The 27,658-nt window shown below is 42.6% G+C and overlaps 1 protein-coding gene across 1 annotated transcript in view; it reads left to right on the forward strand.

Annotated features, from left to right (window-relative positions):
• LOC308280309 (striated muscle preferentially expressed protein kinase-like) overlaps positions 1 to 27,658 on the forward strand; it is a gene marked incomplete at both ends in the record, with an annotated part of 163,613 nt that overhangs the window by 53,470 nt on the left and 82,485 nt on the right. Inside the window, 7 exons of the mRNA XM_080720571.1 lie at positions 15,396 to 15,789; positions 16,875 to 17,233; positions 19,389 to 19,684; positions 20,978 to 21,267; positions 21,963 to 22,465; positions 23,262 to 23,411; positions 24,786 to 24,968. Coding sequence (XP_080576697.1) covers positions 15,396 to 15,789; positions 16,875 to 17,233; positions 19,389 to 19,684; positions 20,978 to 21,267; positions 21,963 to 22,465; positions 23,262 to 23,411; positions 24,786 to 24,968 — 2,175 coding nt within the window. The remainder of the gene's footprint in view (positions 1 to 15,395; positions 15,790 to 16,874; positions 17,234 to 19,388; positions 19,685 to 20,977; positions 21,268 to 21,962; positions 22,466 to 23,261; positions 23,412 to 24,785; positions 24,969 to 27,658) is intronic.

Consider the following 27,658-nt stretch of genomic DNA (forward strand, 5'->3'; position numbering starts at 1 on the left):
AAAGCCAACGTTTGTAACTCAAATTTAGCTTCTGGGTGGTCCCTGGAACTAAATATTTAGAGACAGGGTTCCGTGGCCAAATACATATCATCACATGAAAAAGTTTGAGAACCACTGACATCAAGAACAGACTAACTGAGCTCCAGTTAAGTGAAAAGGACCTTTTCTTTGACGATGGCTAGCTGGCCAGATTGCTGACATAGAAAGGAGGATTCAAAAGAAAAAGACACAGAATCGGGTCAAAATTCTAATTTTCAGGATTTTTCTAAAATAGCAGATCTTTGAGCTGGTATATCTGCTATTTTTCAATAGTTAAAGCATACAATAATGTTACACAATAATGTGTACCCGTTCTGAATGGGTTCTTAAGTACTTTTCTTTTTTCTTTTTAAGTATAAATTTGTACTTTACTTGAGTATTTCCAATTTCCAATACTTTTATGCAGTGGTTGGAGGTGGTCACCCTACTCTTCCATTGAGAAATGAAGACACTGGTGTCTACTGGTTGATAAGTAGCGTTGCCTTAAGATCATAAGCAATTAATTGGATCCTCTGGCCGAGTCTTGGAAGAGCATGGCGAGGCGTTGTGTGCTTGTAGATCGGCTGTTTTCACTAGTTTTGTGCAACAGTCTTGTATGATGAAGCAGGGCTTTGCTTTACCAAAAGACGTACATATTTGAAACTTGGAGAAATGAGGTTTCTGCCCGACAGTGACGATATTTTTGTGATTATGTTGCGAGGACAACGTTGAGATAATAGCCATTTTGGATAGAACTGACTGAAAATAACTTTGTACTTCAAGTTTAAAATGTTTTTTTTCAAGTGTCCAAATAAATTCCAAACATTATCAAATGATCTCGCGGCACCCCTGGACTGCCGTCACGGCACCCCAGGGTGCCCCGGCCGTCACCCACTTAGAAAACCCCTGCTCTATAAGCACTCATCACCGCAAATGACACAGACAGATTTTTAATGGATCACTGTTATCGGGTTGGCACAGGCCGACGCGGCAGAAGGTTTTTAGTGCCACGTGGGTTGATGCAACAGAGTGTCACACTGACCTAATTTTCATGAGCAGCCTGTTACCCATGGCTGCGTAGGGGGTCCGCAAAGAACACGCAGCCGTGAAAACCTGTTACCTGGCTGGGTGTGTGTGTACGCCAAGAATATGCAGTCTAGAAAACCTGTTACCTGTATGTGCGGGGGTCCACGATGAACACGCAGCCTAGAAAGCCTATTACTTGGATGGGTGGGGGTCCACCAAGAACACACAGCTGAGAAGAGGGCATTCCAGCAGGAGAAAGTACCATTTCATTCACTTTTAGTTTTTTAGTTGTTTTTTTTTTGGGGGGGGGAGCTTGTAGATCTGCTATTTTCAAAGGATTTGTATGCATTTGAAAACTTTAAATGGGACATTCTGCATCAAGAGTACTTTTACTTTTGGTACTTTAAGTACATTTTGATACCAATACTTGAATTCTGGACTAAGGGTGCCCTCACACCAAAATACCTATGAGAGTGGAATCTGCGTTCTGCCAATGTATTTCAACTAGTAGAGGAGGAAAAAACCCTAAAAAAGAGCCTTAGTTTTTGAGGTACCCCTACCCGGGGTAGAACAAAACGCGACATAGTTTTTTCATATCTTTAGGATGTCCCCTTCATGAAATGGATTGTCCCAAGTTTTACTTTGACTGCAAAAGTCATGAAATTGATCCATGAAGGGACTCATCACATAGGCAAAAAAACGCCTATCCTGAAAGATGGAGTTCCAAGTCAATCCTTTGTCATTTTCTACCTGCAGGTTGTTTTTACCTCATACTTGCACAGATGGTCTACAGGTAGTGTCCTTACATCCCAGAACAATCAGAAGGCCAAAATATGGTTCTGTTTTGAATCTGCAGCCTTTTATATAAGGACTTTCTATAGGCGGAAATTACATTTCTAAGGAATGTTCCCCTGTAAGTCTGGTGATAATCTTCTATAAGGGGTAGAACAAAACGCGACATAGTTCTTTCAAATCTTTAGGATGTCCCCTTCATGAAATGCACTGTCCCGAGTTTTACTTTTACTGCCAAAGTCATGAAATTGATCCATGAATGGACTCACCACATACGCAAAAAACGCCTACCCTGAAAGATGGGGTTCCAATTCAATCCTTTGTCATGTTCTACCTGCAGGTTGCTTTTACCTCATACTTGCACAGATGGTCTACAGGTAGTGTCCTTACATCCCAGAACAATCAGAATGCAAAAATATGGTTCTGTTTTGAATCTGCAGCCTTTAATATAAGGACTTTCTATAGGCGGAAATGACATTCCTAAGGAAGAATCCCCTGTGATCCTGGAGATAATCTTCTATAAGGGGTAGTACAAACCCTGACAGTGTTTTTACTTGTCCTCTTCATGAAATGGATGGTCAGTAGTTTTACTTTTACTGCAGAAGTCATGAAATTGATCCATAAAGGTACTCACCATAAAAAAGCCTATCCTGAAAGATGGAGTTCCAAGTCAATCCTTTGTCATTTTCTACCTGCTGGTTGTTTTTATCTCATATTGCACAGATGGTTTACATGTAGTGTCCCTACATCCCAAGGCCTAATTCTCTTCACCTCAAAAGCAGCAAACATATTGTTCTATAAGCAGTCTATGGTATTCAGACTTAAATGCAGTACAGTATGTATGTAAGCCTATATTCAGTAGAATACACTACACTTTGTGTGCCATTCTTAATGCCAAATAATCAGCAGCCTTTTCTCATTTTCATTTATTTCTTTTTCAATCAACAACTATTTTGAGCAGTGTAAGGGAGACTGACCAATGTTTGATTATTTGGCATGCAGTAAGCCAAAGATTCTCAGATCCTGAAGTTCATGAATGAAAAAAAAAACAAGCTGGCAGCTTGTTGAAAGCTGTATTATTGCTTATTCTGAACAGGCTGCTCGTTGCATTGCATCCAGTCAATGCGTGCCATGCTGGAAGACTCTCACACAAAGCCACTCCCAATGTATTTGTAATATCAGACATTGGGATGTATCGTTGTCTATCCAATGATCAGCATGCATGAAAATGGCAGCTATTCCAAGGAGTTGTGGACTGACATAGTAGACGAGCAACACAAGTATATCCATAGTACTGTACATATAAATTAGGTCAGGGTCTGAGAACCTTTGGCTTGACAGATAGTCTACCAGAGGCTTCAGGATGTTCAAGACAATATGCCCTCACTCTCTATGGCCTAAAAAAGAAGGCAAAAGGCCAGGTGTGTTCTAGTCTTGATGAGCCCCGTTGTATTCTTGCATCGACAACGACAGACATGCCAGTCTCACATCTGCCTCCCACTGAGGATATTTTTGAATGCTCAACAGGCTATGTACCAAACTGGTACAGTATATGGTGCCACAATCATGTCCCCAAACCCCTTCTGTGGAATCCAGTTGGGAAGGGTTGGATGCTAAAGGATACATCACTAAAGCCTGTCCTGTTCAAAAAATAGCCTGCACCAAGCAGTAAGAGACTTCACCCAACTCTACTGCTATGATAAGGATTGTTGCAGTCAAAGTAGTACGTGCCTCAATGTCTCTCTGTGGGATTGTGTTGTACATAATATTGCTCCTGTATTTACAGTACATTGCCTGTAAACTAAAATAAACAAGAAATGACACAATCCTTTTATACCAGCTTGTGCCTTGTGGACCAGCCTTGACTGTAGAGCATTGTAGTGGCCCTTGGTTGTAATCCACTGGGAACTGAATTCCTTCTTACCGTTTATATTATAATAATATATACCATCATACCATATTTATTACTATAACATAAATAGTAAGACGGAATTCAATGAATCCATTGACCAGCCATTGACCAATAGATACACAGCCGATTACGTCACGAAATCTCCTGACAAAATTATGTCAGAATTTGGGAGATCACAGCTTTGTATCCATTGGCCAGCTTTGCAAATTGGTCAGTCCCCCTCACACTCAAATTAGTTGTTGATATGAAAATATTGAAAAAGAAATAAACAAAATAAATTAAAATGAGAAAAAGCTGCTGTTTGATTATTTGGCATGCAGTAAGAATGGCACACATACAGTAGGTCTATATAGAAAAACTCCTGATTCACAATACAAGCATATTATGACATATTCTTCTGGTTTCTTCTGGTTGTTGGTGTATTCCCTATTGACAATCTGAATGGAGTTCGTTAATTTGTATTGATAATGAGCACCTTATCCTGCTTATTGACCCATGGGCTTTTATCGAGCCCACTGTTGAGCGCTTTATAATATTTTGTGGGAAGATGTGAGATGTGAGATTCTGAACAGAACTGGTATCTTTTTGTATTGGCCAGTTGTTGTGAGTCTGAGTTTGTCTATGAGGATGAGAATTGACAAAAGTAAAAAATATTGTCATTTAATATCTTTAGAAAATCATTCATTAGTGTGCAGTAAGTGTTAAATTGCTATATATTATGATTAGTACTGTAACAATGTATTGATCGCCTCTTGTCTTGATTATTTAAACATGATGTCATGGGCCGCTATGCTTAATAACAAGCTTGATAAGCCCAAAGCTTATTGATACCGGGATATCAAGTTTGTAGTAGGCCCTTGTTTCCAGCTCCTTCCCTACCAGTAAGTGGAAATGGTGTATGATTAACTTGTGGGGATATTTCTGCCCTTTCTTGGTAAATCACTTTTTTGCATTCTGATTATTTTGGGATTTAAGGACGCTACCTGTAGACCATCTGTGCAAGAATGAGGTAAAAACAACCAGCAATAGAAAATTACAAAGGATTGACTTGGAACTCCAGCTTTCAGGGTAGGCGTATTTTTTGCCTATATGGTGAGTCCCTTCATGGATCAATTTCATGACTTTTGCAGTAAAAGCAAAACTACTGACCATCCATTTCATGAAGAGGACAAGTAAAAGTTATGAAAAAACTTTGTCATAGTTTGTACTACCCCTTATAGAAGGATTACAGGGGAATTTTCCTTAGGAATGTCATTTCCGCCTATAGAAGGTCCTTATATAAAAGGCAGCAGATTCAAAACAGAACCATATTTTTGCATTCTGATTGTTCTGGGATGTAAGGACACTACCTGTAGACCTTCTGTGCAAGTATGAGGTGAAAACTACCTGCAGGTAGAAAATGACAAAGGTTTGACTTGGAACTCCATCTTTCAGGATAGGCGTTTTTTTGCTTATGTGGTGAGTCCCTTCATGGATCAATTTCATGACTTTTGCAGTAAAAGCAAAACTCGGGACAATCCATTTCATGAAAGGGACATCCTAAAGATATGAAAAAACTATGTCGCGTTTTGTTCTACCCCGGGTAGGGGTATGGTCAACTTCTGGCCTATTTTTTCCTCTACTATAGAGGTTCGCGGGCCTACGGCCCGCTCACATCTAGAGTCCACGCCCGCTTCTTTACTAAAAAAAAGTAAAAAAAAAAAATAGTTCCGCCACAATAGTTCCCCCCCCCCCCAAAATTTTGTTTTTATTTATTATTATTTTTTTATTACTTTTTTTTTTTAACTTTTTTTTTTTTTTCCTTTTTAAAAAAAAAAAAAAAAACTTTTTTTTTTCTAAGAGAGTGGAATCCGCGTTCCGCCAATGCATTTCAATGAGAAGGGGGTGGTTTCATGTCAGTGGAGGATATCTGCGCTCCGTGCAGACCTTGCGTTTATGCTGGAGCAAAGAAACTCTCCACGCAGATTCTGGTTTCCCCCCTCTGTCCAATCGGGTGAGTCGAAGGCGTAACATTCCGCGAATCAGGAAGGGACTGGGAGCTGTTTTGTTTTGAAGAGTCTCATTCACCCAAACTCTTCTCTTTTGATGATAATAAAGCCTATTAAATTGATAACCTCGCAAGTCGCAACGTAACCTGGCTAACGTACCTCTGCAGACAAAGGATCGCTACGCTAGTCTACAGGCTACAGGGAGGGAGGGCAGTGCGGGAAGTGAGTGACAGGCGCGTCACTGGCTTTGGGACAGAATACGCTCTCTGCGTTTTTAGCCAGCCGCGCACCAGAAGAGTTTATCCACTGCCGATTATATTTTGGTCTGAGGGCACCCTAACAGAATATTTCTACATTGCAGTATTGGTACTTTTACTTAAGTAAAGAATTTTTGAGTACTTTTTCCACCACTGCTTAAAAGCCTAGATATTTAATTAACTGGAGTCCCCCAGGGGTCTGTACCAGGCCTGCCTCCTCGCACCCTTGTCCCTAACGCGACACGTTGTGAGCTTTTCGCCAAATATTCGCCCCCAGAATAGGGATGCTAGGCTTCAGGTGCAAATGAACAAATGAATGGCTTTTACCGTGTAGTTTTTACGTTGTCTTCTTAGCAGTTATGTCTTTGCCTTTCACTTCTGATTCACACATGGTCCTATACAAATACACTACAATATGTTTCTTTTACATTGATTCTCTTGAGATCAATACTGCTTGTCATGATCGATTGTTTGACCCTTGTATCTTTGACCCTTTCCAATGAGTACTCAAAGTAAACATTGTGTACGGGATGGAGGTGCAAAACCAGCCACGCCAGTCCCGTCGTTGTCGGGTGGAAACCTTGTATGTCCACAACCGTTTGTTTTGTATCTATCATTTTAAAATGATTTAAACTAGTGAAAACAGCCGATCTGCAAGCACACAACGCCTCGCACCGTTGTGTGCTTGCAGATCACCTGTTTTCACTACTTTTGTTTTGTGTGATGGCCTTGTATGATGAAGCAGTGCTTTACTTAGCTAAAGAATTTACAAATTTGAAACTTGGAGATATGAGGTTTCTGCCCGACAGTGACGATACAGAATCCACACTCTTCCTACACAAATCTACTTTATTTCACATTCCTCCTTCACCTGTTAAGAAGGTCTTCGCACACACATCAGTTTCATGCTTTCCTCCCTGTTTTATAGTGCGTTTGGATTTTCTAAGCGTCATTGTCTCTTAGAGCCTCTGTGATTTCTCTGGGGATTAAGCAGCATTTCTCTCTGGGACAAAGAAAACCAGACCGACCTAATAAAGGTTTGACTTCCATTTGGATCTCTGATGTCTTGCTTAGGGAAGGGACGATCATTGTGACAAAAGATTCACGATATCGTGATAATCAAAATATCTGCAACATCCCTTATCCTGGGGTGGAATATTTGCCAAAACAAGCTTGTAGATCAGCTATTTTTTGGCAAAGAGATTTGGTTGAGAGTCAAAAAAAGGATGTTATTTACAGGTGCATTTTTACCAATTATAGAGGGTTTTTGCAGTGCACTGGGTTCAATTCACCTTTTATTTGCCGAGCTGCATATCCGGTATACTGGATATGCAGCTGTTTGTATTGTAAATCACAACGGTGCGATGTCATCTCTGTGTGATTTACAATACAAACCGCAAAATCAATCCTCCAGTTCTAGGCAACACAGAAGGGGGGGACTTTTTTCTTGTTTCCACACAACTCCTCTAAGGTATATTAATGACATAGTTCAATATTGAAAATGGGTGGTCTTCCCCTTTAATGATCAGTCCTAGAACTTTGTTAGATATGTTACTAGACGCCTTTACGAGCACATTGGTGAGGAAATCGTTTGGTAAGGAATTTATTCCCAGCTTTGACAGGTATTCTGATAACATTCCGTGACGAAAATCCATTTCACATTCTTGCCTCACTGTTCAGAACATTCTTGCTCCCGGATCATTTTCACATTCACTCTTGGCTTGTTTATAGTTTTGGGAGTTTCTAAGCATCTTTGTCTTTTAGTGCCATTGTGTAATTTCTCTGGGGAAGAGCAGCATTTCTCTCAAGTAAAAGAATAAAAAAAGGTATTAAAAAAAAGAAAAGTCTGTGAATCTCAGATGTTGTTTGGTGAAGTCACCTATGGCAGGGGTCTTCAACAGGGGGTCCGGGACCCCTAGGGGGTCCTTAGAGTTACTACAGGGGAGACGCCAAATCCTTGTGTGATAGGATATATATTTTTTAAATTAACAACATGAACCCTCGCATCGCTATCCCGAGGAGAACTCGGGATACCAAACCAAAAATAGCAGATCTACAAGCTCTCAACGCCTCGACATTTAAGTCGTTAAATGTCTGAAAATACACATTAACTCTCCTACTGCCAGATTATTTATTTATTTATTGGGTCTGGCGCCATCAAAAAGCGGCTTACCTTTGCGACGTTATAGTAGATAGACAGACAGACATTTATTTTTATTTTTTTATTTTTTTTGGTTGTGCAATAGTGCACTTTGGTCTGCCAGGCAGCAGAGGGCGGCGTCATGCGAGAATGAATGTGAATTGTCCTGCTATGTGTTGCCGTACATTCAGAGCAGTCACTGGCTACAGAGCCTCCGGGCCAGAGGAAATCAACAAGGAAGTGAATTGTTCTCCGTTGATCTAACGCATAATGGATTTTTTACACCATCACAGCGGAAAATGTGTTTACAGTAAACGGCCGCGCGACCCCTCATCAGCTTACAGTCATCAGACGAACGAACCGAACGAGCGCCGTATTGGCATCGAGGTTCTGTAAAAAATGGGGCGAGCGTTATCGTTCAAAGCGTGGGGAGAGTTAACATGAATCCAACATAGACTGATGACAGTGCTGTCAAACAAGTCTATGAATCTATCTATGAAATCGATGAAAATCTGCATCACACATTTATACAACATCTAGAGCGGGTCCCTGCTTCATCTCTCTCTCAGCTAAGGGGTCCTTGGCCTGAAAACGTTGAAGACCCCTGACCTATGGCATATCTATGACATAGGACCCCATAATACCTGGGCAAGGTTTCAGCTCGATCTAGCATGTGGAAACCACACCATGCCAAAGTGTGTGGGACATGAAATCAGTCCCTGAACACAACAAAGCATCAGCTGCCTCACCTGTCTGCACTGAATGCATTCATTATTAATCCTCAACAGCTCGGCTTTTCTCTCCCCTTCACACTTGGCAAAGATAAGCTTCACGCTCCACAATGACACTCAACATGTTCTTGATTCTTGAGCAAAAGAAGACACTGTTAAGTCTCTTTGTGTGAACAACATTTCCTAGCATACTTCGTTAATCAAGAGTCCCCTCAGTGGCGTCAGTTCAGAAAAAGCTAAGGTATGGCAACATGAGTGGTGTCTTGCACGTGCGCCTTCGCACACGTGCAAGCTTAGCAACAGGCATGATACATTTATTTTAAGAAGTACATTCTATTTTTTTTCCCCATTTCTATGGTTTCTTGGGCTGGATATGGCAGCCTGGAATGGTTGGTCAAGTGCAGCTAAACTTGACTGACCTGCGGAACCTGGGAATATACCATTTTGTCAAGATGGGGAGAATACAAGTGTGGAGAATATAATTATAATACCTTGTTAAAGTGACCATTTTGTTACATTTTGCATTTGTAGTTATTTTACTGTAATTTAACAACATAATAACCAGAACAGATAGACGAAGAGACATTCATGGATTTATATTTAAAAGTAACTTCCCCCCTGGACCCAGGGTATGGCAGCTCTACACCAAATCTTCGCCGAAAAGCAGTGTTGTAAAGTAACTAAGTACATTTACTTAAAGGGGTACTGTCACTTTAAAAAGTCATCTTAAAATACGAGTTAATATTTTTATGATGTCATTGTGGGAATGCGCAATTATAAGCCAATCAAATTAATTGACTCTACTTAGACTACTTACTGTACTGGTCAGCTGTTGTTGGGGGGCGAGGGGCAGATTACACTGTGACATGAGTTTCAGACTATTTCAGAGCGTTTTCAGAAAGACCATGTGACCTACTGCTGTATCATACTATTATAATTTCGGGGCGTGTCAGCGGGCCTTTAAGTATAGTTTTGAGGTATTTGTACTTTACCTGAGTATTTCCAATTTCCAATACTTTACTTCTGCTCCACTACATCTCGGATCCAAATATTGTACTTTTACTCCACTACATTTGTTTGAAAACTTTAGTTACTACGGTAGTTGCTTTGCAAATCAATTATAATATTATAAAACATACATAAACCACATTAGCCCTATTTTATACCTTGCAGCTATTTATGCAACGTGTTGTGAGCTTGTAGATCTGCTATTTTCAAACATTTTGTACTTTTGGTGTTCAAGCACATTTTGATGCCAACACTTTCATACTTTTACTCAAGTACCTTTTGAATTCCAGACTTTTACTTGTAGGCTGCCCTCACACCAAAATACCTATTAGAGTGGAATCCACGTTCCGCCAATGCATTTCAATGATAAGGGAGCGTTTTTTGCTGAAATCCTCTACTGGCATGAAACCGCTTCACTCTCAGTACTTTTTCCACCACTGCTGAAAAGAGCCGATCTAGAATAGGGACGCTAGGGTTGAAATGGGATGAATTCTTTTAAATCATCAACTTGAACCCTCGCCCTATTCCGAGGAGAACTTTAGCCAAACAATAGCAGATCTACAAGCTCTCAACGCCTCGCGCTGCGAGGCGTTGAGAGCTTGTAGATTGGCTATTTTTGCCATCTAGAATAGGGACTCTAGGGTTCAAATGGGATTAAAACGAAGATACATTTTCTATGGTGCACTTCTGTAGTTTCCATGCTATGACCCAGGGCCGTTTTTAGCTATAGGCGGACTAGGCGGTCGCCTAGAGCGCCAGCCTAGAGGGGGCGCCGAGGGGGCGCCGAAATGGAGGGAGTGGACCCAAACCAGCCCAAAACCGACCCAAATCCGACTAAATTCACGGCAAAACCCGCAAAAATCGTGCGCGCGCTTTGCGCGCGCGGGAGTGGGGGGGCGCAATCGAGAGAGCTCGCCTAGAGCGCCGATTAGGCGCGCTACGGCCCTGCTATGACCTCAGGTGCTACTGAGAATAAACTGCTTTACAAAGAAAGGAAAACTCAGAGGGAGAAGAGAGAAAGAAGGGATTATAAAGTCCACTGTGCCAAAGCTTTTGAAGTGTGTCATCTTTATTCCTCGGTTCTCCTTCGCAGCCGTAATCCTTCACTTTTGTTTATTTCGGGGCAGGGACATGCTGGGCCCCTGATTCAGCCCGGGAAAAAGAGTTGTAGAGGCCCTCATTGCGCGCTATAGAGAGATCTCTCTCTATAGCGCTGGCTGCTACTCAAAGATTTGCCATTTCAGATCGTGACATGTGACAAGCCAGTGGGCCAATTACATGAGTTATATTTCGTCGTTGTCGGGTGGAAACCTTGTATGTCCAAAACCGTTTGTTTTGTATTTATCATTTTAAAAATGATTTAAACTAGTGAAAACAGCTGATCTACAAGCACACAATGCCTGGTGCGAGGCGTTGTGTGCTTGTAGATCTGCTGTTTTCACTACTTTTGTTTGACGGCCTTGTATGATGAAGCAGGGCTTTGCTTTGAGAAAAAAATTACACATTTGAACCTTGAGATACGAGGTTTCTGCCCGACAGTGACGATTTACTTGTCACTGTCGGGCGGGGGGCCGCCCGCCCCCAAAATGGAACGAAGGCCGACATTTATTTCTATTTCATTTCTTAATGGCCGGCCTTGACTGGCCCGGGAATGAACCGGCCATTCGGGAGTTGTCCCGCTTTTCCCAATGGCCAGCACGTCCCTGTATTCGGGGGGATTTGGGGGTGGTGGCAGGTTGATGTGATTTGGCGCTGAGTCAGAGCCACGGGGTGATCGCGCTAAGCATTCTTAACCTCCTCCGCTCCACGGGTATACCCGCCTTTTTAAGGTTGGAAGTCGTTAGCGGAAGATGCTGAGGGGGGCTCTTTTCTTTTCGCTACCAAAGCGTTCCTGTCTCCCCCGTGCCTCGCGTCACTAAAACGTCAATCAAGCGGCCCTGATTTGTGACGTGGGAGGATCTCTTTTTCGACGGTGGGGGGGGGGGGGGGGGGGGGGGGGGGGGTTGCTGCATCTATGCGAATGGCTTCTTTTCTTTTTTTTGCTTTTTTTTGCTCCTGCCCCCGCTTTCTGTTTTCCAACCTTCCTCTTCTTCGGCTTATATATTTCCGTTTTGGTCGGTTAACTTTGCATTTAATCTTCTACCTACACAAGAAAAAAGTTTATTGAGTACCAGTAAGACTCCCTAATCGGGAGATAAGTATTTTTCTTTTTTCTTTTTTTTTTTAGGCCAAAATGTGTAGGAGCAGTGTCCAAAAATGTGTTTGAAAAAATCAGCCTGACAGTGGGGCTATATGGGACAGATCCATGTTGATGAGATGAGTGTAGACATACTGTGTACCGATTTGCGTGATTTTGCAAGAATCGGCCTCATGGTGGCGCTGCATGTGAGAATTGAGGTTGTGGTTTGGCAGGCGTGTGCGTGCAAAATTTGGCATGGATCGGGGCAACGGTTGCGGGGATATGAGCAGGGAAAAAGTGTGACGTGTGACTGACTGACGGACGGACTGACAGATGGACAGCTGGTCGAGGTTTTGACAGTAACTGCGACCTGACGGTCGCAATTAACCAGGCGAGATATTCAGCTTTTATGAGCTTCGGGCCCCTACGACTTGCCCGACACCAAGGTCTGCATTTCTCAATGGAAGAGTAGGGAGACCGCCACCAACCACTTCAGATGGGCTAGTTTTATTGTGTTAACATACTCATATTCATATTGGGTAAAATAGTGCTTCATTCATTAAAATGAAAATCTGGATTGCCGCTTTAAAGGAGTAGTTCACCTCCAAAATGACTTTTTTTCTATTGATTACTCACTCCATAGAGACTATAGGTGACCTATGCTGTACACTAATATTTTTAGTTTTTTGTTGCATTCCTTTCTTTTTTTTAACTCATTCTGTGCCTATCCCGAACATGTTCGGCTTTATTTCAATCCAATACAATTTTTTTTTAATTAATTGACTTACCCTGAGCTGCTTGTAGAGTCGTGGGTGGTCCTGGCTCGTCCTACGCTAGCCAGTTAGCCATTTTACATGGTCCGACGATATATTCCATTAAAAATGGTTTAAAATACATTTTTGAGCCCCCCAATGTTCACCAAATGTTCAGCGCCGCTTCCGGAACGTAGTCCAGTGTGCCTATCCCGAACATGTTTGGCTTTTTTAATGAAATGAATAAAATGATCCGAGGCCTTCTGAAGCCTGAGCCTAAATTTAAAATCCAGTGTTCCAAATCCGGGGGCCGCCATGCCGGCCGCTACCCGCGAACGGCGCCGCGAATCGCCGCCGAATCCAATGAAAAACCACATCTTTGGAGGCCCATATCTCTGGATTGTGTTTTTAGGGATGCGCGCCGAGGTTTATTTACGGCGAAATCGCCGAAAAATGATCTTTAAAATGACAAAATGGGAATAGCTATTCTGTTAGCATTATCATCCGGGACCTTTCCATGACGTGCACGAACGTGAGCACGCGCGTCACTGCAACGTGAGTCCCCGGATGCTAATGCGCTCGCCTATGGGACAAACCCTGGCATTCTTTGGTGCCCTCTAGGGGCTGGCACTGGAAGCGTTAATTTTCATCCCACGATTTTGTAACATTTTTTTCACCCAGTGCCAATTGCCTATGTAATCCTGGGCACTGCTCTTCCTCTGCCGCGCCTGGGGAGACAACGGACTGACCTCATGCTTCCTTCTATGTATGAGGAGTCCAAGTTGCTTCTTTTCACCTGACAGTGGGGATTTCCCCAGTTTGGACGTAGCATGTGGAAGGAACACGTTATTCCAACCAGTTCCTTTCCCCTCCATCAGGCGCCCCGGCTGGCCTGGGGGAGGCATTATAGAGACCAGGATTACTGCATGTTTTTGTGAGGGTATCTACCCTTGGAGACTCGCATTCCTAAAACAATATCTTGATTACAATAGGTTTACCCCCATTGATTGGGTCCCCATCCGGAATCAAAGGGGGTACATTTACAATTATACTTTTGTTTTGTCTTAGGAAAGCGACTAATACAAAAACACAATCATTGAACTAAAGTGTCCAGGGCAAGAGAAATCAAAAGAAAAGAAAATCAAACCTCGGTTCGAAGTGAAGCAGTGAATTTCTATTCTATGTGTTCTAGAGCTATGAGCTGCCTAAGATCTATACTTTCTATGTGCTTTAGTTCTATATTTTTACGAATTAATGGTTTTATCTGGAGGGCCAAATTGTCATGTGAAGCTTGACCAGTCATCACATCGGGACGCACGAGACGGACGAAGCCACTTCTTGGAAGCGGTTTTCACCGCTTCAAAAATCGAACCTCGGTTCGAAGTGAAGCGGTGAATTCTTATTCTATGTGTTCTAGAGCTATAGATCTATACATTCTATCTTCTAGATCTATACTATCTATGTGCTTTAGTTCTATATTTTCATGAATTCTGAATGAATGAATGATTTTGTCTGGAGGGCCAAATTGTCATGTGAAGCTTGACCAATCCTCAATTCTGCATGCACGGGACAGACATGGGACAGACATGGGACATTGGGACAGACAAAGCCACACCTTGGAAGCGGCTTTCACCGCTTCAAAAAGTCATTTTGGGGGTGAACTACTCCTTTAAACGAACACTTCTCTGCTCTGCATTCTGTCTCGTCCTCTCCTCCTTCATCCTTCAATCATCATTACGTTCGGTCTTAACTGCAGCGGAGCTTACACAGCTGTTCTCCTCTTACTGTAATGTTTGCTCTGCCAACTCCCTTTGGTAGCACTCTCTATCTGCTTTAACACTGACTCATTTCCAGGGGTGTCGCACCAAAATTCTGGGCCCTGGCTGCAAGGATTCACTCACATTTTGTGCTTTAACTATTGAAAAATAGCAGATATACACAAGCTCACAGCGCGGCACCAAGGGGCGCGCTGCGAGCAAGTCTTTGAATCCTTCTAAGGTTTTTTGAAAAACCTATATTTCTATGTCAGTGGTGCTCAAATCTTTTCATGTCAAGGACCCCCAAAATGATATATATGTATTTGGCCACAGACCCTCATCTAAAAATATTTAGTTCCAGGGACCCCCCAGAAGCAAAATTTGAGTTACAAATGTTCGCTTAAAAAAATACATATATTCTGTATATTTTTTGTTTTGTTTTGTTTTCTTGTCATGTGGATTTGTTTTGTGTTTTATGTAGGTGAAGGTATGCACAAAAAGAAAAAAAAAGAAAAATGGGTCAAAATGTACATGTCAAATGAAATGAAATGAAAAGGCATTCAAAGAGAATGTTACACTCGTGACTCAATAAAGTATATAAAACAAAAAATACATATATTCAAAGATTTGCACACATTTTCACAACGTTTCAAGAATAGCAGAACTACAAGCCGCGCTGTGAGCTTGTATATCTGCTATTTTTCAATAGCTAAAGTATAAAATAATGAAGGCCCCTCCACCTTGGGCCCTAGTAACTCAGTCCCACTTTTCCCCCCCTTGTGACGCCCCTGACTGACTCATCTCTGTCTGTCTGTCTCTCTCTCCGTCCCACCAGGCGAAGGAGGAAGGACGACGGACGTGAACCCGGGCGGCGGCTTCGACCGCCGTGCCACCCTCCCGGGAGGCGGCAGCAGCGGCGGCTACGATCCCGTCATCGAGCGGGAGCTCATGGCGCTGGGCTCGCGCCCTCCGGGGTCCTCCTACCCGGACCCCAACAACCCCTCCTCCTCGGCCATCAGGCAAGCCCTGGGCGGCCCTGGGGGCCTCCCCTCCTCCGAGGGGGGCCCCGGCGCCGTCCGCCACCTGGGGGTGGAGCCCCTGATCCGGGCGTCGCACGCTAACCTAGCCCGGCCGCTGCAGCAGGGGTCAGAGGAAAGTGTGTCCGTAGGCAGCGACTACTACGGCAGCATGTTCAGCCTCTACCGAGGGAGAACATTTTCTATGCCTTTGTAACCCGCGGCCGTTCCCCTTTTTTATTTTTTATTTGATGAATTCCCACTGGAAAACCAACAGACGAAAAAAGAGACTTGGCCAAAAAAAATAAACAAAAAAAAAAACAATTTGCAAACAGACTCTTGATACAAGACGCACGTACATCCCCCCACATAGAACTGACGCTCCAAAAATATTCCATTCCATACATGTACCTGTTATTTTACATACATGTGATTTATTTATTATTATTTATTAGCATTTTTAGTTCATACTTTCCTTTGGCTCTCTGGCTGCGATTCACTCGATGCCCTGAGAGTGGTTTGGTTTCAAACTAACATTGAAAACCTTGTCTTGTCTTGTTTGTCGTTTTCTGTTTCTTTCTAACGTGTTATTTCCCGTTGCTACTACAGAAGACAATCTGAATCTGTGATATTACAGTACATCCTGTCGAATCACTTCTGAAAACTGTGATTGCACTTTCTACCGCTGCATGCATAGCGAGCCCTTGGTTTTGGAATATCTTCATACATTTGCTGTGATGTGCATGAGTTGCGAGCTTTGATTCAAGCTAACACTAGCATGGGTTTTCTACGTTTCGATACGATCGACGATTTCTTCACACCAACGAACAGTATTGTATTGTTCTTTTTAGGAGCCATTTTCGTATGAAGTTATAAATGTGGCCTTTTGCGTTTTCATTGATTTTTATTTTATAATCACATAAGTTATTGAATTCCAACGACTTTCTATTCTTTCGGGCCAACCACAACAATACCATCGAATTAGCCCCACCAAAACCACAATGCGATTAAATCAACGTTATAGGGACGCACATCTCGGTCCAAGTATTGATTTATATTTTGTCTTCCATTTCATTTCATTTCACATCATTTATCCCCCCCTCCCCCCCCCCGCTGAAAAAACACACTCGGAAACCACTGGTGAATACAAAAACACACACAGACGTGTAAGACGAACGAGAGAAGCTCAAAGAAATGGACACTGACAGGCATGCTTATCCAGCCGCCCACGGAACATTAGTCATCGTTACTGCTTACCTAACGCTCCATTCTCCCCCCCCCGATTCCCACCCCTCTAGGATTCAAACCGCTGACGAATCAAAGACACCATCATCCCCGTCCTCTGTCCCTGCTCCTTCCCCCTCCCACCACCACACATCTCCCAGTGCACACAACAACAATGGCATTCACACACAAACCCCGGGACCGTCCCCGCTGCCGGGTGCTGGAGGCACATCGGGGGCCAAATCCAAAGTGTCGGATGCCCGCCTCGACCAGTCCCCGGCGTCTAGCTTGAGCGATAAAAGCGGCGCCTCCATGACGCCCAAACTGGCCCGCGCCGCGCCCAAGATCTTCGACAAGGTCGTCGCGTTCGAGGAGCGGAGGTCCAGTCTGGAATTGCCCGGAGGAGGAGGGGGCAATTCCCGGGCCAGGATAGGTATATATTTTTTTATTTATTTTTTAAATTTTATTTATTGAAACGAAAGGCTTTTGCACACCTACAGCGACAGGTTTGCCTGATGAAGGTTTAAATACCGAAACGTTGCATTACTTTATTAAATTCCCCTTTTTGCATTGGAAGACAGTGTGCGTGGAGTTTTTGTCTTTAAATTTTATTTATTAGCACATGCCACATAGTTGAAATTAGGGCTGTCACAATTATTACATAATCGTCTAATCGCAATTATTTTACATAATCGCAATTATTTTTCATAATCGTCATAATCGTGAATGTTGAAAATGTTTCATATATATATTTTTTTAAAGTAAAACATTTTGGAAATAGCAGGTCTACAAGCTCACAACACGTCGCATCGCGACGCGTTGTGAGCTTGTAGATCGGTTATTTCCACTATCAATGTTATTTTTTTAAGTAGAAAGTTGTCAATTATGTCCATCATTTCTTTGTATATTTAGGTCATGTGTCTTATCTGCCACGTGCAACTTCAAAGCCTAAAAGCCAAACAGAAATGTAATTATCAACGACAAAAACACAATTAAATCGCAATTATTTGAGTGACAATTAATCGTCATGTAAAATGTCATATCGTGACAGCCCTAGTTGAAATACAAGAAGCAATACATTTGTGTGACATATTGTGCAGGAGAAGTTAAGAAGCCTGGTGGCTTATGAAGAACTTCCCCTAATTTATAAAATCAGACATAAGTATAGATATTATAACAAATAAAAATAAAACATCATACAATAATACGTACAATAAACATGCTTAAAAGGCCACTTCACCTCTGGGACAACCCTATCTTATTTTATTGTTGTTTGGGACACGATCAACACAATCCTGAGTTATTTTTTGTGTAAAATCTGTGTTTTTAGATATTTAATATTTCAGCATGACTAGTGATGCATTTTGCATCACTAGTACATGCTGAAATACTAAAATATCTCAAAAACTGATTGAACACAAAAAATAACTCAGGATTGTGTTGATCGTGTCCCAAACAACAGTAAAATAAGATTGGGTTGTGGCCCTTTAAGTATTGTTTGCATACAATGGAGTACATGCATACAACAAACTACCTACAGACCTGTACACATATAATCAACAATATCTACTACTTTTTAGCTATGAGCATTTTTTTGTAGTTGGCTAGTTGTAGACTGGTAATGAAGATTCTTTTATCCTTGGATCGGCGGCATTCCATAAATTAGCACCTCTATATCTTATTGCAAACTGCCTGAGGGAAGTACGACAATAAGGTACATGAAGGTCCTTTGATTGTCGTGTGACATATCGTCACTGTCGGGCAGAAACCTCGTATCTCCAAGGTTCAAATTTGTATGTTTTTTTTTCGCAAAGTAAAGCCCTCCTTCATCAGACAAGGCCGTCACACAAAAGTAGTGAAAACGGCAGATCTACAAGCACACAACGCCTCGCGTTGTGTGCTTGTAGATCGTCTGTTTTCACTAGTTTAGTTCATTATTTTAATGATAAATACAAAACGAATGGTTTTGGACATACAAGGTTTCCACCCGACAACGACGATATGAATGAATATCAGAATTGAATGAAAAGAAGCTATTACACCCATTTGGTAGATTGTGTTGATCATAAATACATTCCCACTAAACAATTTATACTACTACTACTTTATATTAGTAGTAGTATACGTATAATTTATACGTATAAAAAATGGTCTACCAGAGGTATAGATATGCAAGTTTTTTAGACGTCTAAACTTAGACTAGACGTCTAATATACGTCTAATAGACGTCTAAGTTTATACCTGGGTCTAAATTTAGACGTCTAATAGACGTCTATATTTAGACGGCCGTCAAAAGTAGTGAAAAACTGATTGTCTCGCTGCCTCTGGTGCTTGAGTTCTGTTCTGATGCTCTGCATTTTTTCACTACTTTTGTCTATTAGAAGTCTAAATTTAGACCCAGGTATAAACTTAGATGTCTATTAGACGTATATTAGACGTCTAGTCTAAGTTTAGACGTCTAAAGAACTTGCATATCCATACCTCTGGTAGACCATTTTTTATACGTATAAACGTAGACGTCTATTATACGTTTAGACGTATATTAGACGTCTAATATACCTAAAAATGTTGGCTGGGTTTATACATAGGACGGGCGGCTTCCTACGACTCGGCGGACGGCGGACAGAGACAGGACGACGACGGCCGGGTCCTTCAGGACGCGGCGGCTCAACGGCGGTCGTCGTTCAAGCAGCAGCGCGCCTCGTCTCTGGAGGACAAGGTCACCTCCGCCCAGCGGAGCTTCCAGAGCAAGTTCACGGAGGAGCTGCAGAGGATCAAGAGGCTGGTGGGGAGGCCCGCCATGAAGAAGGCCCACTCCACCGAGCAGGTGAACCAGGCGGACGGTCCGTCCGCGGGCAGGAAGCTGGAGCCCATCCCCCAGCAGGTGAGTACAAAGTAGGGCTGTCACAATTATTACATAATCGTCTAATCGTGATTATTTGACATTATCGCAATTATTTGGTCATAATCGTCATAATCGTGAATGTTGAAAGATGTCCGAAATAGTGAAAATAGCAGATCTACAAGCTCACAACGCGTGAGCTTGTAGATCGGCTACTATCAAAGTTATTTTCAAGTAGTAAGTTGTCAAATATGTCAGTAACTTCTTTGTTTATTTAGGTTATGTGTCATATCTACCATGTACAACTTCAACGCCTAAAAGCCAAACAGAAATGTAGTTATCAACGACAAAAACACAATTAAATCGTTAATCGCCAATTATTTGAGTGACAATTAATAGTCATGTAAAATGTCATATCGTGACAGCTCTAGTACGAAGTAGGGATAGACCGATTCATCAAAACGGGCGATTATCGAATTCGATATTCATACAATTTATTAATATCGAAAAATATCGATATCGACAACATTTTTTCCTTTTTTTATTTTTTTACTATTTGTGCATCTTATACAAACAGCACAATCCATGACAAATGCAAATTTTCAGGATTCAAATTTAAAAATAGCTAAAAAACTATTCAACATTCCAATTAAAAAATAGCAGATCTACAAGCTCAAAATGTGGCGCACTGTGACACGTTTTGAGCTTGTAGATCGGCTATTTTTGCTATGTTTAACTGTATATGCAATGTGGCCCTCTGGAGTGAGTGTGAAAATATAGTGGCCTCTCCATCATCTAAGTTGCCCACCCCTGTTCTAGGGTGATGCGGCGACTAGATGTGAGCCTCTAGAACATTTAGGATGGGAACAATATATAAATGAATTAACCACTTAACCACCATTTAAAATTGGGGGATTTTTTTTTCTTTCTTTTTTTTTACTTAAAATACATATCGGTTCTTAATATCGGTTATCGGCCTCTTTGATCACAACAAATCGATATCGAAATCGAACATGAAAATCCCAGAGCCTATCGGTCGACCCCTAGTACAAAGAGAGTGGTGTAGAGCAGGGGTCTTCAATGTTTTTTGTGAGCATGTAAATCGTCTATTTTCTCATTGTTTGCCTCTTGCTTACTTAATATTTGACAGTTTGGCCAGTCCTGTCGAATATTCGACTACTCGAATACTTTGAGGTCGAATAATTCGAATACTAAAAATCACTATTCGTGAATGCTCTATACTCTACTAATTGTTTTTATTGTATTGACTATACTTTGTACCGTTCTCCACTTTTGTCTAACAAAACATTCAATCAATCTTTTTTCTTCAATCAGGTGGTGAAGAAGCTGGAGGCGAGGGAGCGAGCCCTGGAGGCAGAAGAAGAAGAGAAGAGAGAGGTTCGTGGCCTGCAGGCTCGCAGCACCCCAGAGGGCCAGAGGAACGGACACCCGCCAGAAACAATGCCGCGGTCACACCTCCTCCAGGAGGAGAAGGCAGCGGAGGAGAGCTCCTCACCGCCGCACCCCTCCTCTGGGAAAGCCAGCGTAACCATGGAGACCGCCCCTGTTCGCCAGTTACCACGGCAACCGTTGCCAACAGTCGCACGGAGAAGAAGCCCCACCAGGTTGGAGCGGATATGGTTGATGAATTATTTTTTTGTTGTTGTCTTGAATCTCTTAAAACCCATTTAGGCCTAGAATTATTGAAAGCTTTAGCTATTGAAAAATAGCAGATCTACAAGCTCCCAGCCGTGCTGTGAGCTTGTATATCTGCTATTTTTCAATAGTTAAAGCATAAAATAATGATACACAATACTGTGTACCCGTTCTAAATGGACAACTTTAGTTTAGAATGTTTTCATTTACTTCTTTCTATCTATTTTTGTGATTTTAACGATTTTGATTTGCATGCATGCATGCAAGTGGCTAAATATGTCTTTTTAGACACAATAAGCCCATTCCCAAGATGCACCGCAATCTTTCATGGGCAGATGTGACATATGGGGGCTGGTGTAAATAGTAACAAAGAAATTGCCGGCTTATTGTGTCTAAAAATACATTATTTAGCCACTTGTACGCATGCCCCCACCCACTGAAATCAAACTACTAAAATCGCTAAAATCGCTAAAACGAAAGCTGTAAATGAAAACCTTTTAACACCCATCTTTTCTTTTCTCTAATTACAATCTAAAATGTGAACCCTTGTTGTAAAAAAACAAAGTTGTCCTTTAAACACGTACCATTTGAAATCCAATTCCTGTTCATTTGTTTTTGTGACAGAATTACGTCACTTTTTTAACAATGTGTATTTGACACACAGGGAAATCGCCCAGAGCTCTTCGGCCGCCAAGCCATCCTCCGCGCCGACGACCGCCAAGGATCCCCCCGTCGCCGCCGCCGCCTCGTCCCCCAAACCTCCATCTCCGTCCCAGGACCACCGGGAGAAGACCCAGCTCAGACCGCACCCGGAGAGGGACTCCTCCATCACGGAGGACGCCAGGGTGGACCGCAGCCGGTCTCCCAGCCCGACGGCGAAGAGGACGTCGCCCCCCGCCGGGTCCAGGGACCCGTCCAAGCCCCCCCGGCTCACCCCGTCGCCCACCCCGCCCATCAGCCCCCTGCAGAAGAGGAGGAGGGGAGCCGAGGCGGGGCGTTCGTCGTCTCCGGCCTTGAAGCTTACGATCCCCACCATCGTGGTGGAGGACGAGAGCGCGGAGGCGGAGGAGGAGGAGGCCGGCAACGAGGAGAGCCGCCGCGAGGAAGGGGGGAAGCGCAAGGGCAAGAAGAAAGGGCGTTCCGGGCAACCCCGCTCTCCTGAGGAAGGTACGGGAGACCCCCCCATCTCGAAATATGTTGTTCCAGGGACCCCAAACCCCCCAGAAGCAAACATAAACATCACAGTTACAAATGTTCGCTTTAAAAATACGTACATTAAAAGATTTGTTTTCACAACTTTTCAAAAATAGCAGATCTACAAGCTCGCAGCGCAGCACTCAGTGCCGCTCTGTGAGCTTGTGGATCTGCTATTTTTCACTGAAAATGTATTCTTGTTTAGTATAATGTAGTAGTAGTAGTAGTAGTAGTAGTAGTAGTAGTAGTAGTAGTAGTAGTAGTACTGTAGGAGTAATAGCGGACAATTTAAGTACCGAATGGTTGACAGTTTGCTCCAAGTTCTGTTTGTAAAACACAAGCAAATACTCCATGTATTGTTTTAAAAACTGTATAACGGTAGATATAGTGTAGTGTGTGTGTGTGTGTGTGTGTGTGTGTGTGTGTGTGTGTGTGGGCGTGGGCGTGTGCGTGTGCATGGGGGTCCGTTCATTGTTCCGCCGGTCCGTTGTTCCGTTGTTGCCCATGGAGCCATTGAAATATATACTCAAGTCATGTTGTGACAAAAACAGACCAGAGTAATATTCTCGTTTATATTCTCATTCGCTATACTTTTATTCACCTCATCTCACCGTATGGTTGTTATTTTCGACTTGTCTGGGAGCAATGCACCAAATCAAATTCCCTGTTTGTGAACATACTGTGTTTGCAAAGACAAACAGAGTCTGATTCGGATTCTAAGAAAGTAAGCCCTAGAGAGTGAAATGATCTTGAGCTTTTTCCTTCGCAGGGGGCTCATCCGATGACTCGTACATGTCCGCCGACGAGGGCCCCGAAGAGGGCCCCCCGCAGTTCAAGAGGCCCCTGGAGGACACCACGGCGCGCGCCGGCTCAGAGGTCACCCTGACCTGCACCGTCACCGGCAGTCCGCCCCCTACGGGTAGGGAGGAATATCAGCAATTTGGAACGCATTATTACTTAAACCATTATTTTATCTTCGTCTTTGAATATTTCTTTGACCCGATTATATTTGTCTTCTAAATCAGTGGTTCTCAAACCTTTTCATGTCAAGGACCCCCCAAACTACATGTGTTTGTCCACGGACCCCCATCTAAAAATATGCACCGAGTGCCGCGCTGCAAGCTTGTAGATATCCTATTTTTGAAGAATCGTGAAAAAAGGTCTTTGAATATTTTTTACCCGTGTCTTAGGGTTAGACTAAACCCTTCTTCTAAATCAGTAGTTCTCAAACCTTTTCATGTCTAGGACCCCCAAAATGTGACATGTATTTGTCCGCGGACCCCCATCTCAAAATATGTTGTTCCATGGACTCCCCAGAAGCAAATATTTGAGTTACAAGAATGTTTGCTTTATCTGAAAGTACATTTTCATAAACCCTTTTTTGTGCAATCTGACAGTGGTGTAAAGTAACTAAGTACATGTACTTAAGTACTGTACTTAAGTACACTTTTGAAGTATTTGTACTTTACTTGAGTATTTCCAATTTCCAATACTTTTACTACTACTCCACATCTCGGATCCAAATATTGTACTTTTACTCCACTACAATTATTTGAAAACTTTAGTTACTTTGCGGACATAAATTATAATATTATAAAACATACATAAACCACTTTAGCCCTATTTCATACCTAGGCTGTTTGAAAATGTTCAAACATTTTGTACTTTGTACTTTTGGTACTTTAAATACATTTTGATGACAATACTTTCATACTTTCACTCAAGTACATTTTGAATTCTGGACTTTTCCTTGTAACGGAGTACATCTATAGTGCAGTATTGATTAGGGGTCGACCGATATGGGATTTTCATCTTCGATTTCGATATCGATAAGTTGTGATCAAAGAGGCCGATAACCGATATTATGAACCGATATGCATTTTAAGTAAAAAAAATAAAATACAAAAGTATCCTCAATTTGAAATAGTGGTTAATTAATTTATATATTTTTCCCATCCTAAATGTCTAGTCGCCACATACTAGAGTAGCGTTAAAAACGCATTCCGCAGCAGGAAATCGGTGAAAATCTGTAACCAATATGTAAAAAATAAATAAATAATAAAAAAGATATATCGACAAATTCGACATCTTTTTTTTCCAATATCGATATTTTGCGATATTAATAAATGTTATGAATATCGACTTCGATTATCGCCCGTTTCGATAATCGGTCGATCCTTAGTATTGATACTTTCACTTAAGCACAACATGTGAGTATTTTTTCCTGACTCTGAGTGACTCCCACCTGGGCCAACAACAGACACTGATGTTCATAACTTCCATATCGCTCCAGTGTCTTGGCATAAGGGTAACGTGGAGATAAGGAGCGACGCGCTCCGCGATGTGAGGTCCCAGGGGAAGACTCACAGCCTGGCCATAAGACAGCTGCGGCCGGGCGACGCGGGGACGTACCGCGTGACAGCTGTCAGCGCCGCCGGGAACGCGTCCTGCAGTGCCACTCTCTACATCCAATCAGGTGAGACCAGATGGGGGTGCAGATGTCCTGGGCCGACGTGCGCGCGAACGCGCACGTTCCTTCTAAGGTTAAATCCTTCTAAGGTTTTTTTTTTTTTTTTTTTTTTTTTTTAAACCTGTGTTTCTGTCAGGTATTCAAATATTTGCACACATTTTTCACGACTTTTCAAAAATAGCAGATCTACAAGCTCGCAGCGCGGCACTCGGTGCCGCGCTGTGAGCTTGTATATCTGCTATTTTTCAATAGCTAAAGTATCAAATAACTAGTAAGACACCTCAGGGTGACTTGCGACATCAGGGTCGTTTCTCTGACGATTCTAGTTGTTGTCATTCTGGGGGGAGTTTGTTCATGTTTTTGTGAGGGTATCAACCCTAGGAGACACGGGGAGAACATGCAAACACCACACAGAAAGGCCCTATCGCCAACCCCACCTAGGGTGTGGGCACTGATGACGCGGATTATAGGAATCTCCATTTATGGGCATAGAATGTACGTAAGTAATGCCAAGTAGGGCCTTGGTGAGTTAGGGCCTTGGTTTGCCTGTGGATCTCCATATATGGGCCATGTATGGTCCCCTAATTAAGGTTCTCATTTTCGACCTGGAATTTATGACATCAGAAATCTCCATGTATGAACATAAAAGGTTTTTTCTTTTTCTGGGAATGACCATATATGGACTTTTATATGGAAATCTCGTAGCTTGTCTGACTGTCAGTACAGGAAGTGATGTCACGTGACATCCTTTTTATGCCCATATATGAGTCTTTCTGGACCACATCACTGTGACTCACTGACATCAGACTGACATCACTTCCTGTACAGACAGACAGACAGACAGACAGACAGACAGACAGACAGACAGACAGACAGACAGACAGACAGACAGACAGACAGACAGACAGACAAGCTACAAGGTTTTTCAGGGTATAATGCGACCTTCGGTCGCAATTAAGGCCCCTCCACCTTGGGCCCTGGTAACTCAGTCCCACTTCCCCCCCCCCCCTTGTGACGCCCCTGTGCGGATGACACCAAACACACACAGCAGTGGTTCTCAACCTTTTCAGGCCGTGACCCCCAAAAGAATCAGATTTTAACTCTGCCCCCCCCCCCCCTCCCCCCGTTTTGGGGGGTTGGAAGAGACTCTAGGAAGACCAAAAAAAAATTAATCGCTTTAAAGAATGCTGAGCAGGGTTTTGTATCCCGATGGCCAGAGTAAACACTCTAAGTGACTGGAAGAGGGTTCATTACCGGAGCCCAGATGGCAGCAGCCTCAGCCACAAAGGCCGATCAAGTGGCTGAGCTAGCGTTTCCATAGGAACGGTGACTCAAGTGGCATCTGCCAAAATCTACGGGAATCTGTGGGAAATAAGATCAGTAAACTGGGGTGGGAAGTTGTAAATCCCTCATTACAAGAACGGATGCCCATTAGGGAGTTCAACTTCACTTTGTCACGTCATCTTCATTTTACAGGTGTAAAAGAGTGAAAATAGATGTTGTACAAGCTAGCTACCCACAAATTGCAGTCACATGAATAATAATCTCCATTTATGGGCATAAAAGGGATTGTTCCCCTTGGCATCACAGGGATCTCTCTAACAGGGCATCATTAATATTGATGACATCAGGGAACTCCACAAATGGGCATAAAAGGGATTCTGTTAGTGTGACATCACAGTGAAGCCAGAGCGTGATGTCAGAGCGGCAAACCCATTCTGGTAGAGTTGTTCCCCTGACATCACAGTGACATCAGAGCATGATGTCAGAGCAGCAAACCCATAGACCGTAAAAATGTGTACACGTCTACTCGGACGGACGGACGGATGCGGACAAGCTGTGACGTTTCTCATAGTAAGCTGCGACCTTCGGGTGCAATAATAATAGAGGTAAAGAATATTTATCATCCGACATCAAAACAATATCAAATAGAAACATAAAGCGTGTTCTCAACAGACTAAATCATATAAATAAAGGCAGAGTACCTCAGTACAGGTTGCAACTTGCAACAGATATTAAATAATGAGTTGTGTGGGAATGGCGTGTATATGTATTCACACTCACAGTCATAAAGTTATCCATAAATGATTATGAAATGAAGTATGATTAAGCTCAGTGTCTGTTCAGCAGACCGATGCCCTGTCTGTCTGTTCGTTCGTTCATTTCATGTTGTGGTATCGCCTGCCTGCTAGCGGTGCGAACAGATTGTGGCTGGGGTGGTGAGTGTCTTTGATGATCCACTCAGCTAGGCCTGTCACGATTAGTACGTAATCGTCTGTCATAATCTCCATAATCGGTCCATGTTGAAAATGTTTCTTATATTTTCAAACATATTCAAAAATAGTGGAAATAGCAGATCTGCATGCTCATCGTGACGCGTCGTGAGCCTGTAGCTCGGCTATTTCCACTATCAATGTTCTCTTTGAAATATAACGTTGTCATTCGTTTCTTTGTATATTTAGGTAATACGTGTCATATCTGCCATGTGCAATTTCAAAGCCTAGACAGAGGCTTAGCCTTACAGAAACGTAATTGTCAACGACAAAAACACAATTAAATTGGTAATCACAATTATTTGAGTGACAATAGAGGGTATGCGCATGCATAAAGTGAATGGCAAATCGAGTGGCAAAGTGAGTTTAACGTTGTTTAACATTGTTTAAAGCAATCAGATAGGACTTTTCTGTTTGGATGTA

This window comes from Nannobrachium achirus (assembly GCF_963921795.1).
Source record: "Nannobrachium achirus genome assembly, chromosome: 24".
Lineage (NCBI taxonomy): Eukaryota > Metazoa > Chordata > Actinopteri > Myctophiformes > Myctophidae > Nannobrachium > Nannobrachium achirus.